Below are 15,908 nucleotides of genomic sequence, written 5' to 3' on the forward strand. Positions count from 1 at the left end.
TGAAAACTTATAATGGGATGTGTGGATGTATGGAATGGATGTATGGATGGCAGGCTCAATGAATAACGCACCGGGGGAGGTCGTTTCGATTTGGATTGCTCGCATGATTTGTCAGTCTCAGTCAGGGTCTTGCCCCTAAATCCAACTCCAACTCCGTTTGCGTGTCAATGTATTCTTACTATAATATAGTGTACTCGTGCATTGTATTTCCCGTACTATTTGTTGTGCGAGTATCAGTTGCCTGCTCTAATTTTAGATCGGTGGAATAATTTTTATTGATTTCAAATTTTAACCTTATTTGTTTGCCTGTGTAGGTGTGGGTGTTGCAGCATAGGACAAGCAAAAGAAAACGCCGCCAATCCATACATTGGGGCAGTGGTAACAACAATATACGGCAAATATTTTACGATGACGCTATTGTTGTGAGAGAGTGCCGCCTGGTGGGGAGCATCGCTCTTGCGCACAGCTCACTGTGGTGGATTGCCCTCCAGCACTCTCTCTCACCAGAGAACCAGAGAGAGAGAAAGAAAAAGACTATTGGTGGGTGGAAATTCAACATGTTTGTTTTGGGGTGGGCCCATGCCTATCTGCCCGGAGGGTCGTCGCTCGCCCCAAAGCAGATAACTTGTGTAGTGCGAGTAGAATGATAAGCGAACCTCCTCTGGCCATGCCCCAAGCATGGACAACAATTCTACACGATTTCGTCATCCATCCATCTATCCATCCCATCCCAATACAACTCCTGTTCTTGCTTCTGTTTCTGTTCCTGTCCCTGCCAAATATGCAGCGACGAGTGCAATCCATCTCCCATCTCCCTCTCTGTGCCTCCCCGAGCTGTTTGCTTAGCAAAGTGCAGTGCTTGCTGTTCCCTAATGGCATGCCGATGTAATCGAATCTGGGCCCAATATTTTATGGCCTGTCTGCCATATCCTGACCTCATCTGCAGCGCTTCCTTCACACTTTGTCGCCACTCGCACACGCACACGCACACTAGGAAACACTGGCACACTCGCACCGAGTGGAAAGGCAGCGCAAAGACTTCCTTCTCACAGACTTGAACGGTCTTCCGGTTTGCTGATTCGTTTAGCATTCATTTCAGGCGCTCCTATTCTGGTCGTTGCTGTGCCTGCCGATACGTGTGCTCTTGCTTGGCCCATTCCTGGGGCATCAACTTCGAGCACATCATTCTCGCCATCTGCGTATAGTACTCGTACTTGTACCGCAGTGGGAATTGTTTATGCGGGGGAATTAATGGAGACTTTCAGTACATGCAAACTCAAAGATAGAGACTTTAAATGATGCTGCTTTCATGGAGAATGATTATCTGCCATCTTATTTGAGAGATGATCTGTTTCGGTATCGGTCAAATAAAATCTACTTCAGAGTCCATCTCCATTTATTAAGATAAACTTGATCAAAGTCTTCCCCCCGCATGAACTGAGCTTACTGCGGGGCTCTTTCTTGCCTGTGGATTCTGTTTCTTTCTAAGCCAAGAAGCGACTTCTCAAGGGGCAATTTGCATGCGATTTGTTGCCGTCTCTATGGAGAGAGAGAATTTGCATAGACCTGCCATAATGCACTCACTGCTCGACGAGATGTGTGCTTTTCACCCTCACTCGCATCACCCCCCGGCCCCCCTCTATCCATTTCCCTCTGTGTGTTTATGGTATTTGTTTATGCGCTTATGGCCCGGTAGTGGGACAGTGGATTTCTGGCTGAGATTTAGGTAAAAAGGTTAAGGATATGCAAGTTGTGCGAGAGCCAATTTAAATGCTAAAAAGGAAGCAGGAGAAAACAGAACAGTAGAGTGTTCAAGAAGGGGCCTTGGCTTTCGCTGTGCAGCGGGGCGTATGCGTAATGTAATATAATGTGTATTATGTATAGAGAAAGTACATACATATGTATCATGACTGTACAATTGTGTTTGTTTTTCCGTTCTCTTTCACTTCTTCCACTTGCAGATGCAGCGCGCACAAGAGAAAGAATTTAAATCGCAAATAGAATCAATCAATCAAAACCGTGCATATCAACCGAGAGAAAACAGAAACCAGAGAACCATAATCAAAGTTCTTCGTTGCATTTAACGGACACCAAGGATATAGATACTTGTGTCTCTGCCTCAGCCCCTAGCACTCTCTGGCACGGCACTCTCTGGCACTCTCTCTCGCCGACTACCGAATCGCCTGTGAGTGTGAGTGTGTGCGTGCTACGGGTCATTGCATGCCGCGGATGAGCCGCGGATTATGTCACGTGACGAATATAATCCAGTGAATAGCTCTGGTGTGCGCAGTCCGGGTCGCGTGCGGCGGCTCCAGGAATTGCCAACTGTCGATCGGTCACCATCACGGGATTACGGCGCCCCACGCGGAAGTCCTCTAGGTGAATGATGCTTCCACTCTAGAGAATAAACCCCCTACTAGACCAAGGCCCAAGCAATCCAAATCCTAGCACAAATGTAGTCCAGCACGGAATCGAACAAGCAAATGTCCCCCAAAGCAAAAAACAAAACAAATTTCCGAAAAAAATGCACCCAACGTTTGTGCGAGAGTTTGGCGAACCGAGTTTTAGTTTATTGTTTCAATTGGTCGATTGGCATACCTCTTTGATTCGTTTATGATTGCTCTACTAACATACAATATTTCACATGTTGCATGCACTTGAGATGCAACATGGCTTGAACATTTATCGAAATTCATTATCAAAATTTTGTGTCAATTTCCGTTTTGTATATCGCCCGATAGCTCTATTTCTGTATTTTGTAACTGCCATAATACCCATATATATTATATGGTAGGGTATATGGTATATCTGTTTTCATTTCGTACTATTCGTAGTCTGAACTCAACTAATGCAATTCTAACTAAAGTCTATAATTTCTGTCTTACATCACACGCATGCGCATGGTACATAATACTTGATTTAATTTTTTTTTGAATTCGATTTCATTTTGTACTTCGTTTCGCTTCACTCATCTTGCAAAAACTCTAACAATTTTCATTTCAATTAACACGCACACGGACACGGACACAAACGCACACAAACGACCACTTGGGAAATGGGGAAATTCAATTGAATTGCATTCCGGGGAATTGGATTGGAATCCACTCAAACCGTGCAACAAGCAGCTTCTCTGCAGTAGCTAGTAAATCACATTAGCGCCCGGACCCGGACCTGGACCCGGACCTGGACCTGGAGCACAGCAGCAGCAGCAGCAGCAGCAGTATGGCTCACAGCTGAGCGGAAAGTTAAAGTTGCAGGAAGCCACTAAAGAAAAGCCTAACAATCTGCATATCTGTATAACTGGCTGGCGGGCGCGCCTCATATCAAAGCCTCAAACTGGATTACAATTATGGTTGGTTATGGCTAAACTGTTTTGTACTCCTGAACGGGTCTCCTGTACGGGTCTCCAGTACGTAGTGGGGTCACCACTCAAGTCAATTAGAGGCCAGGCTGCGTTTGCACTACCAGCTAATTAGAATGCAGGCTTTCCTCCACACGGCTGTAGATGTATGGAAAATGGGGAATGGGAAGTGGAAGTGGAGGAATATAGGTTGAGGTGGGTGGGGCGGTATAAGGGTTGTACTAAAGTATTTATGAGTGGAATATTACGTATACGCTGACGAACAAGGACGTTGGAGGAACCGCAAATTTGGCTTCGTGCTCTTCACGTGCAAAATGATTTCGTGCCGGGAAAACTTAGTTTATGCCGTCCGATGGGGCTTGTTGGGGTTGGGTGTTGGGTCGGGCAGGGGCTGAAGAGCCACAGGATGCCTGAAATATGAGCCAGCCAGGATTCAGGACACACAAAGCCAACAGCTACTTTGTTTGCACAGGGTTGTAGGTGCTTGTAAGGGGATAGGAGGATGGGGAGGGGGATGGGAAGGGGGCAAAACCAAAGCCAGGACACGACAAACAATTTCCCTGCTTTCGTTTCGTTGACTTTTCCTTTATTTTCGTTTCAATTCGTTCCTTTGAGTTACCTGCGTTCCCCGCCACTAACCCAACCAGAAACCAAAAAAAAAAAAAACAAAACTAAACCAAAAAAAAAGAAGAGAAACACCGAATATGAGGCAGAGACTCCACTGCACTAGTTGCCACAGTAGACAACACTTTTGAGTTGCGAGAGTCCTTTGTTCAGGTGGAGTGCCGGATGCCGGCGAGAAATACGAACACGAAACCGTACCAGAGACCCCTCATTCACTCATTTGATCATCGTCATGAATTCTGTGTGTGTGTGAATTTCAGCAATGGGCAGTCCATACTACCGCGACATGGATGAGCCAACCAGTCCCGCCGGAGCGGGCCACCATCGCAGCCGGAGCGCCAGCAGACCACCGATGGCCCATGCCATGGACTATCCAAGTAATCCTCCCACTGCTCGTTCACTCTCCCCGTCCACATATTAACCTCTCTCTCTCTATCTCTGTCTTTCTCTCTCTCTCTGCCTCTCCCATCTCTGTCCGCTTGCGGACTTGCAGGAACCCGCTATCAGTCGCTGGATCGCGGGGGCCTCGTCGATCCGCACGATCGGGAGTTCATACCTATACGCGAGCCCCGCGATCGTTCGCGGGACAGATCGCTGGAGCGCGGCCTCTACCTAGAGGACGAGCTCTATGGGCGGTCGGCACGCCAGAGTCCCAGTGCCATGGGCGGCTACAATACGGGCATGGGGCCCACCTCGGACCGCGCCTATCTGGGGGATCTGCAGCACCAGAACACCGATCTGCAGCGGGAGCTGGGCAACCTCAAGCGGGAGCTGGAGCTGACCAACCAGAAGCTGGGCAGCTCGATGCACAGCATCAAGACGTTCTGGTCGCCGGAGCTTAAGAAGGAGCGGGCCCTGCGCAAGGAGGAGAGCGCCAAGTACAGTCTGATCAACGATCAGTTGAAGCTGCTCAGCACAGAGAATCAGGTGGGAATCAAACCCTCCACACCCCCTCCACCAGAGAGTGACTACCTCATATCCGATCTCTATCACAGAAACAAGCTATGTTGGTGCGCCAGCTGGAGGAGGAGCTTCGTCTAAGGATGCGACAGCCCAACCTGGAGATGCAGCAGCAAATGGAGGCCATCTATGCGGAGAACGATCATCTGCAGCGAGAGATCAGCATCTTGCGGGAGACGATCAAGGATCTGGAGTGCCGGGTCGAGACCCAGAAGCAGACTCTGATTGCCCGCGACGAGAGCATCAAGAAGCTGCTGGAAATGCTGCAGGCCAAGGGAATGGGTGAGTCCCCAAGGAACCTGGAAGCCTGGAATCCCTCCGTAATGTTCTCCCTTGTGTCCATTCCCTAGGCAAAGAGGAGGAGCGCCAGATGTTCCAGCAGATGCAGGCCATGGCCCAGAAGCAGGTAAGACTCCCACTGCTACTACTGAGATCTTTTCCCCACCTCTTCATCATGGGACTCTCTCTGTCGCTCTCTTTTTATATATCTACATATACCTATATATATATATCTCTCAATCTCAATCTATATGTCTAATTTTCTTTCGTTCGGCAAACAATGCTCTAGAGAATGATTTCGTACACGGACAGTGGGAGAGAGAACGAGGACAGTGATCACGTAGAACTTTCTCTGGTCTTTCTCTCTCTCCGACTGCTCTTTCTCTCTGAACACGTAAAAAACAAGAGAACACATCTTTCAACATCTTAAGTTTGAAACATTTGATGCCACACATCAGATCCGTAACAATATTTATTTGAACCCCCCGTCTCAAATACACTCATGATCCCCTCGTCATACAGACACACACATACACATATTGCTATACACATATGCTACTCAAACATACATAACATATTGGTACATACCTATATAATATACTCGTATAACTGATACAAAAGATAGACCAAAATGTAGACCCTAGAGCTGTTCACTGAAGCTTGAGTTTTTCGTAGTCTCTCCACACTCACTGTTGATTTTTAATTTCCCATTCCAACACACTCAAAGTAGACACCCCCACACACACACACACATACAGCTTGACATGTTTCATTCAGTTTTGCATATTTTCTGTTGCATTTTCCGTATCTTTTTGTTCTTGCCGCTGCTGTTGTCGCTTAATTAATTTGCAACTTTGTGCCGACAACAAGAATGAGGACACTGAAGGCAGTCAACATCAATGAACGTCATTCAAATTACCATTAAGTGCAGTACACTCATACACACTCACTTACTCACTCACTCACAGATACTCATGACAGACAGACGGCTTAGTCATTTCATTGTTCGCACCCTCGATATATGGGGCAAGCAATAAAATTTCCATTTTGTTGCACACTTTTCGGCGTCCATAATGGGGATGCATCTTCGCTGCACACCGAAATACATATCCCTCTTCATTGTTGCCATTGCCAGTCGTTATTTATTGCTCTCACTGTAGGGGACTGCCCTCAAGTAAGGAGTTGTGTGAGAAGGGAGTAAGGGAAGGGTGTGAATGGCGGGGACAACGTGCCGCCACAAGGGAAATCAATCTAAAATGGCCTGCCACATTATGTCTGGAGTTGCAGCAACTGCATTTGGCCCTTAACTTTTAGCCAGCTGTCTTCCCCAAGGACGAAACGAACAACCAACTGCTTATTACCGAACAGAACAGAACAAAACAGAAAAGAACCCTACCCCCCAATCGCCATTCCACATTCCCCCGTCTGTAATTACATGTTTGCCCTAAGCTTATCCCACACATACTATTCGTAGGGAGAGCTCGCTGCGTATACGTAATATCGAGTTGAAACCGAACAAAAGGCAGCGAAGCAAGCACAGAAAACAAAAGCAAACAGAAACCATGTTCAGCTGATGCTGGTGGTCAGCCACATGGGAATATTCCCATCGGACAGCATAAATAACCTTGATTCAGCAGCAAAATCTATTTAAGGACAACGGACTCGTCCCTCCAGAAAAGGGCGAGCGAAACTAGGGTGCCCGGCCACTGGGCATACCCTGTGGGGCACACTGAATAGCAGTGTTATGGCACTGCCAAAGTTTTTGTTCCCCAACCGATTGAAATGGGATTGGTAGGATGCCGGGAAATATTCCGAGAATCAGTTTAAAAAAAATCGCTTGGAGTGGTTTATTTAAAATGATTTTTTTGGGATTGAAAAAGGAAAGGTATGCAAATGTCAATGTAGCGCAAAGTACCGACGTCTATGTCAGAATCCAAAAGACTGTCAGCCATCTCGATGGGTTCATCTCTCCCCTTAGGAGCATTATTCCATTGGAAGGCTCTGCACAATAAGTATTCAGATGCCGTATTTTTTGGCAGCGTACCAATTTGGCAATTCCGGGACTCGCATTTTATTTCTGCGTAAAGCCTTGTTTATTTTCCACCCTCTCCCCACAATAGCAGTCCGCGGGAGTGGGATTCATGAAGGGGGAATTATTATATTAAAGCACAGAGCAATTGAAAGGACGAGCCCCAGCAACAACTGTTTGGACCGGCGATTGGTGAGGCTCGAAATTCATTTGTCACTTTTAAAGCAAACAAATCGAGCGATGGAAAGGGAAATGGAAATGGGAGGAGGAGGAGGGGCAGGAGAAGACAGTAGCTGTGAAGAGTGTGTGGTAGTCACAGCAGTAATTAAAACCCATTCCACAAAACCAAACCGAATAGCAAAAAAAAAAAACACAAAAAAAAGAAAAAGCCTCGCTTTTGGCCGGGCCTGAGCAATTAAGAGTTGTTGCGTATACGCCGCGTTGGCAGTCACGAAAAAGCGAGCAATCGCTGCACTTCCACCAGTATGTGTGTGTGTGTAGCAGTGTTCGAGGGTTCTTTCGAGGTCAGTGCGTTTTACATTTCCTATTTATTGCTGCTGCAGTTGCCAGCCTTCCGTACCATCCTCCGATCTCCTCTAACTCTGCCTTCTCTCAGATACTGACTTACATGCCCTCCATCTTTGCATATGTGTCTCCTCCTCTCTTCAATGATCTTGTTAGAAAATAGCACAAACTCTCCATAATTCATCTTGAGCCGCATTGAATCTCGAGTATCTGAAGAGCTTGGCTCCTTTGCTCCTCGTTCCCCCATGCTTGGCCCAACTTTTGGCAGTCTTATATAATCCAGAGCTAGAACCCAGCAGACGCATCATCATGTATCTCCACGCTTATATATGTATACTATATATACATGTACTGTAGGATACTTTTTTACGAGCCTTTTCTTGGCTTTATTGTCCGCTTCTTATGGCCATTTAACTGACGCCACTTTGTCTGCCCGATGCTCTCAACTTTCGGCTTACATTTGCCCTCTATCTTGAACATAGCCCATACCCATACACTCGTACTCACACTCACACAACACACACATACACGTGCATATACTCGTATGTATAATGTATACAAAATCTAACAAACTTATGCGATACTCAACCTTCTCTCACTTCTGGTGAAACCAACATCGAAACAGCTTGATTTGGAGCGTGAAATCAAGAAATACGCTCAGGAGGAGCAGGGGGTCAGGGTGAGTGTGTGAGCCTAAGCCACGTTGAGCTAGAGAAAAACGAAACCCCTGTGCAAAAAAATGAAAAACACTCAGTCGACCCCAAAGTCGAAGACCTGCTAGGAATCAACCAACCGTACCCTACTATTACCCCTGGCCCTAGCCCAATCCTTTCCATGCCTTTCGCTTCAGCCGCCTGCTGATGACCGAAGCTTAGGCAGCCACTCAGTATGCCAGACCACACAAATCCATATTCAAATATTCATGTTGTTTGGCTCGCCCTCTCCTCCTTCTTTGTTCCCTCTCAGGCAAATTAGAAACTATGCAAAACGATGCCAATGGCAGAATTTTAATTAGCAGTCTAAGCCAAAGGATAATGCTGGGGGAAGGTTTTACGAGGATTGGCACGCTCCAGACAGGAGCGGACTACAATGTGTTGGGGTTTATACGTTAATAATAAACAAATTTGCCAGACTTTCTCAGTTTTTATTCAGTTGTAGATCTAGTCTCTTATATTCTTTTCAACACTATAGTTTCCATACAAATATTGCAAACTTTCAATGGGGATTAGATAAGAAATTAGATAATTGTAATTTATTTAGCGACATCACATATTTATGAGACGGAAAACCTGACATTTCCGAGAACATGACATGACACCATCCATTCAAAGAAATGTGACCGAAACAGCATGAAGAGATTGCAAACCTCAGCACTGACATCGCATTAAATTTGCCATTCGTCTCCCTGCAATGGTGACAAACACTCCTCTGACAGGGGACTACGAGGCCTCCGTGACACCTCCACAGAGGGTCGAACTCCCAGCCAGCCCTGTGCCCTGTGCCCTGTGCCCTATGCCCTGTGCCCCATGCATACGCATAAATAATAATGGGAATGGCGGCTCTCGTTCTCGTTCCCGTTCCGAGCCAGCCTCAACTCCTGATATATTATGCTGTTAGCTGGCTGGAAGGCTCGTTGTGGGCGTTGGTGGTGCTCTTTGTTGTGAGGGTGGGGGCATATAAAATAATTACACGGCCTACCGCAAAATTCATTTTTCCAGAACAAGAGACAAACAAACCCAAAGGGTTGGCTGAGGGGCGGGTGTCAGATTGCAGAAAATTAAATGAAAACAATTAAAGAGACAGCTGCAAGTGTAAATGACTACTAAAGTGCACTTCTATCCGTGGCCCCCAGGAAAAAGTGGTGCCGGATCCGTTGCAAATCGAGTTTTCAATTTCGGATTATCGATTTCCTTTCCGAATGGAATTCAATTTGAAATGGCATCCAAGAAAATGACTATCTAATGAGCTGGTCCTGCTCTCAGCCATAGAATGCGGACTCCACTTAGCATAATAATGGAATGGAGGCTGATTAAATATGCAGAGCGTTGCCTACTTTTCCGGACCGTACGCCGCCCGCCGTCCGCCGCTCCTTGCTCTACCGGACGGGAATGGAATTCTGCCAGCTAATCCAGAAGGAGAAAATGGCCACGCCACCCACCTCCGCTGGCCGAGTCAGCTGCTCGAGAAATGCACCCCTGCCATGCGCAACCCCGCTGCGTTCGTCAAACGCAAGGATGGCCATGCCAACTGCAGCAGAAGCGGAAGCAGAAGCAGAAGCACTAAGCAGAAAGCTGCAACCGAAGCTGTAGGGACAGGAGAGAGAGAGCCAACGAGTAGGTGGCTGCGAGAACAAAACGAGTTCTCCCCCCCAACCCCCATCCCTGCCGCCGCAGTAATCAATAACATCAGAAAGGAGACGCCGAGCTTTTCAGCGTGCTCGTAAATGAGCGTAAAAGCTTTCGGCTGACTTGTAAAGCTCGCACTAGCCCAGACCACATGACAGCGTTTTTGAGCTAAACCGAAGCTGAGTTGGGGATTTTTCGCTCAATTGGGGCCCGCAGACGGAGTGGCCTCGTGGTAGCAAAAGCTCCGCAGGCGCGAACAGTTGTATACCCAACGTTCTAGCTGACGAGCACGAGGCACGGAAGAGCCAGAGTCGCACCGACCAGCAGCGCGACGCGAACGCAAACGCAAACGCAAACGCAGAGAAGTGTGGCACAGGCAAATGGCAAATGGCAAACGGCAAAAGGCTAAAAAGTGCACAGTGGGCAGCCAGCCAAAGCCAAGTGAATTAGGATTGTGCCAGCAATAGAATACGCCTATGAATATATGATATAGAGCAGAGAAACTGCTCCAATTTCGCAATAAAAAGAAGGGGAAAAGACGTGGCGCGAACGCGAGTGCTGCAAAAAGAAAAGTCCCCGCGAAGGATGTAGAAAAAAGCAAAAAGAAATTCGAGCATTTCATTGTTGTGCCTTTACCTGTAAATGTTTGTGTCTCTCTCTTCCTATATTTTGCACTTTCCCTCAGTGTGTTGAAGCATAATAAATAACGCTTTTAGTGCAAATGCAACTTTTCAATCACATCCCAGCAGCAGAAACAGCAGCAGCAGCAGCATCAGTCAGCAGCAGCATAAAATCAATAATTTTTGCTTAAGCAGCCGCAGCAGCCCAAAAAAGTCTCTCCCGACAGCAGCAGCAGCAGCAGCAGTTGCGGGGAGCAAACATTAACTTGCAACAACAACAAAGACAACGAAAGCGGGGAACCACAGAAACAACGATTTCTTTTTATAGCAGCCCCCAGCCGCCGCCATCAAGTCTCTCTCTCTCTCGGCGTCTACGACGACGTCTCCTACGCCTTCTTCGTCCCCCTGTCCTTATTATTCCACAGCTGGCTCTGTGTGCGTTTGTGTGTGTGTGTGTTCGCTCACGCGCGTATGTGTTAGTGTGTGATGGGCCAGAAGGTTACAGTTACAGCTAGAGCTACCGTTACACTAAGCAGACAACGCTAAGAATCAGGAAGCGCCAAGATAATAGAGGGTGGGAGCCCAGCCACCTCCCCCCCGCCCATCACACTTAGTCAGTGTTCAGTAACGAGGAAGTGCCCGGCCAACGGTTTATTATTATATTACAATAAGACACACACACACACACATACGACACGCTAACACACACACATACATGTACGTATGTATAAACGCGTATAAGTAGTAAATGCAGCAGCGCCCCGCACTCAGACACCTGCGCACAACTTGAGGCCAACTCAAATTACATAAATAGTCCGACTGCAACAACAACTGCAGCTACAGCAGCAGTGGCAGTGGCAGCAACAACCAAACGGCAGCACTAAATCCAAGTACAACGAACTGCAATTGCTATTCATTTGCATAGCATACGAGCATACGAGCATACGAGAGTACGGCAGGAGGAACACCCACGAGGAACCACAACGAGAACTACGGCATTAGCTTTTAAAGACCCAGCGAGACTCCCACGTAGTCGCACCACAAACCTATGGACAATGCCTATGTATACTATAAGGTACTGTAGTTCATCAGCGAACACTCGCACGCCCGCCTCCAACAGCAACTGAAACGAACCCCAAAATCAGCAATCAACAACAACTCAGCAACAACAAACACGTCATCGTCATTAAATCATCATCATCATGAAAACACAGCAACAATCGCAGCTCCATTCAAAAGTCGAAAGGTCGAATAAACAAAAGGCTACTCGAAATAACAAAAACCAACGAAATGCAAACGACAAAATCTTCGGGGTGTCTGGGGGGATCGAATCGGTTGGGATAGGGAAAGGGATAGGGATAGGGATAGGGTATGATAGGATGTGGATAGACATGTAAATCAAATGACAATCGACGCACCAATGAACCCTGAGACACAAGACCCATTTGAATGTCCTGCAAAGCCGTAACATAAGCAATGGCAGAGCGAACAGAGAGAGGGTGGCCTGGGAAGGTAAAGACCAAGCACGCAAAACAAATAAAACTGTAAACTTTCTTCTGTTTTCTCTGTCGTCTGTGGCCTCGAGTGGCAAATTAATTTCCGCACACACTCGCACCAACACACCAATACACTCGCCCACACACACACACACACATACACACACACCCACTGACATTAGTCAGCGTAAAACGCATTGCCTGCTTTTCTGCGTAATTAGTGAAATTCGGCAACAGGGCGAACTTACGGAGAGAGGGGCAGGTTGGGGTTGAGGTTGGAATTGAGGAGGGGGGAGGGGGGAGAGGTTACAGCACAGACAGTAAGTGCAGACAGGCGCACATCAGCCAACACCAGACCCCATTGAAACCCACGCCTCTGCAACAGAGCCCTTTTCATCTGCTCATTAGCAGAAGAGCCTACCGAAATTCATAAAGAGTGAAATGAGGGCCAGGCACAGGACGAGACGGGACGGGACAGGGATGCACTTCATAAATGTCACTTGAAATACATTTCCATCAGGGGCACGTGCGTGGAGCACAAAAAAAGATGGGACAATGACAGCTACCGAGCAGACGACTGACAGGAGACAATAGGGAAAAGGACTCGACTCGACTCGGACTAGGACTAGGACTAGGACTCGTCCTCGAATCCGTCTGGCCTTGCACACGCCCACACGAGAGAAACGTGATGATTTGTCATGATTACCGGGCGGGAGCATTTAGGGGGGATGGATTTAGATATGGAGATGCTCATCCCAGTCTCCTTGCCTGCTTTGTTTGTGTTCTGTCATGTTTTCACATGTCAATGTCGACAGGACACACACACACACACACACACACACAGTCCCTCTTTACCGTGCGGACAGTCATTAAACTGAAAATTGTTCGCCTTCTCTTTTTAAAGAGCTTTGCGTCGTTGCCTGCGCTTCGTTTTGCAATATCCATTTTATGTGTTTATTTTAAAATTTTTATGATTTTCGCTGGGCATGCAACAACATAAAAATAGCCCCAGAGCCGCACGGCGACGGAGCCACAGAACCGAAGGAAGGCAGTAACTACCACCCTGTTACATGTATTTTCGCCACTTAACACACTTACACATACACTCTCAGCCTTTGGCTTTTGCTTTTGCCTCTTACTTGTGTTCTTTGTTGTTGCCTCTTCTCTTATAGTCTTTGTGTCTCTGTCTTTCCTCCAGTTGCCACTATTGTAGTCTCTATTCAAGCACACATACACGCAGCCACACAAACACACATGTAACCTTGTAACCAAAATACTGTTATTTCGGTCCGCAATTTCCATGTGTATTTGTATGCGTTTGTTTGTGCGGGTGTGGGTGTGGGTGGGTGAGCCAAAGTTCTTGGCATTATTTTAAGTGTGTTGCTCACCTGCGCCAGCTCTCTTTCTCCTTCCTCTCTCCATCTCTCGCTTTCTCTCGACTTGGCATTTTTTTTTCTCAATTTTTATTCAAATCTTGGCTTTTATTGTACTATATTGTATAAACATATACATATGTATGAACCATGCGTTTGCCTCTAAGTAGTTTTTCATAGACTTTCCTCTCCATTTAGTATATGAACCCTACCTTCTGTGTGTATCTCCTCTAGTTTCCTCTAGATCACATTTTTAAGTTCAGTTTCGTTTGTTTGTATTTTTCAATCACTCCACACACTCCAACAAACAGCCAAAACACTCACAAGTACACTCAAACACACACACACACAATGTTTGTTCTGCTTTAAACTTAGCATTTTGAACGGTACGCTGTTTTTTGAATTCCACTTTCTAACTGTTTTTACGTAATCAAAAAGTAATATATAACATTTAACCAAAAAACCAACACCAACAAAGAGCAAAGCAAATCAAAGATGAAACAAATGAAAAAAAAAGAAAGAACATTAACATTCATGCAGAAACAATCAGATCAGATAATAATTAACAAACCATTAGTGAACTGTGATCCTATTTAGCATACAAGAATAATTCTTTTGTCATTTTATTGCCAAAAGATGCTGATGATTTTTTCACGAAACTTATCGATTGTAATGGCTCCAATAATTGGCACTTTTATCGAAGAAAACTGAACTAAAAAAATACAAACACTTTCAAACGTCAAAAAAGGTCTAAATCCTGAACCAAAAATAAAACCAAATTAAAAACTCAATTAATAAATGCAAAATATATTTGTTTTCAGAATTGATCATTTTTAATTACATTTAAAAAACATATATTTTGTTGTTGTTCTAAAAGCAATCACCAAAAAAAGGAAGAGAAGAAACGCAATAGCAAAAATGAAAAAAAAAAGAATTTGCTTACCAAGAATTTAAAAAAAAACGTATGCAACTATTTACAATATGCTTTTGTAATATTTTCGCACTGAAACCAAATCAAAAAACAATCAAATCAACATAAAATCAATATAAAAGTAATAACAAATCGAGAAGAGGAAGAGTAAAACGGGCAAGAAGAAGAAGATGAAAGGAAAATCGATCGAATCGAAGGCGAAATCGAAATCGAAAGCGAAAGACTTTCATTTACTGACAACTCTTTGACGATAAAATGATAAAACAATTACGACGTGTATATATATGTATATCCGTGTATATCCACAATATACTCCTCCAGCCTCTATTTCTATCTTTCTCTCTCTGTCCTCACTCTCTGTATCTCTCTCTCTCTCTCTGTCGTTCTTTATACATACATACTCGTACATATATATACATACATACATATATGTTGCATATATTACTCCCAAGTATGTTGTTTTTGCTATATATATATGGTATATATACATATATTGCGTTACTCTGCTTCGACAGACCGAGACGCAGCTCCAGAGCTTCCAAGGCCACCCAGCGCCCCCCTCCAAAGAACCCCGCCCCAACAGAAAAACCTGTACGGAAGCCTGTTGCCGTGTCGTTGCACCTCACATTAACACATGCATATAGATATAGATATGTTTATATGTATATGTATGTATATGTATATGTGTGTGGTATGTGCTTGTGTATGATATATTACTTTTTGGTTTTTGTAAATATCGAAATATCTATAGAAACGTTGACCGGAACCACAACCACTCGAACCAATTCGTTCCAACCGAATCGAACAGATCTCACACACAACACAACGTATTGCAACACTTCTCCAAGATGGGATTAACCAGCACACACACACACACTTTTGAAACCTCCAAACCCCTCTCACATACACAAAGATACACATTCACAGATACAAAACCACAGATACAAAACACAATTTATATTTGAATTGAAAGGAAAGTGAAAAGAAAAGAAAGAAACCACAAAAAAAGACACTCTGCTCTGTCTGTCTATCTCTTTCTCTCTCTCTATATCACGCTCTCTCTTTCTAAGTTTATGTAAGAAACTCTAACTGTCTCTTTCACACCACACACTCTCTCTCTCTCTCGCTCTCTCTGTCTCTCTCTATCCCTCTCACTGTCTGTCCAAACAAGTACTACTACTACTACTACTACTACTATATGAATAAAATATTTTGTTTGTTTCCTCCAACCGAACACCGAAACAAAAACAACAACAAACAACCAAATCAATTATTTAACAAATATACTTTTGCACGTTATTTCTATAATGCATCTGAACTATATATTGTTATACGTAAATTTATGTTTCTTTTCTGCGTACAAAC

At 45.2% G+C, this 15,908-nt stretch overlaps 1 protein-coding gene across 22 annotated transcripts in view; it reads left to right on the plus strand.

Annotated features, from left to right (window-relative positions):
• brp (ELKS/RAB6-interacting/CAST family member bruchpilot) overlaps nt 1–15,908 on the plus strand; it is a 33,956-nt gene that overhangs the window by 2,628 nt on the left and 15,420 nt on the right. For 17 of the 22 annotated variants that reach the window (XM_033377421.1, XM_033377431.1, XM_033377425.1 and 14 more), the window contains 5 exons: nt 1,962–2,379; nt 4,246–4,362; nt 4,479–4,912; nt 4,981–5,227; nt 5,296–5,351. In XM_033377421.1, coding sequence (XP_033233312.1) covers nt 2,244–2,379; nt 4,246–4,362; nt 4,479–4,912; nt 4,981–5,227; nt 5,296–5,351 — 990 coding nt within the window. In that variant the 5' untranslated portion in view covers nt 1,962–2,243. Of the gene's footprint in view, nt 1–1,961; nt 2,380–3,125; nt 3,353–4,245; nt 4,363–4,478; nt 4,913–4,980; nt 5,228–5,295; nt 5,352–8,403; nt 8,458–10,358; nt 11,819–15,908 lie in introns of those variants that run through there. The other 5 variants (XM_033377432.1, XM_033377430.1, XM_033377429.1 and 2 more) reach the window with 5 other exon arrangements.

This window comes from Drosophila pseudoobscura, chromosome 3, assembly GCF_009870125.1.
Source record: "Drosophila pseudoobscura strain MV-25-SWS-2005 chromosome 3, UCI_Dpse_MV25, whole genome shotgun sequence".
Lineage (NCBI taxonomy): Eukaryota > Metazoa > Arthropoda > Insecta > Diptera > Drosophilidae > Drosophila > Drosophila pseudoobscura.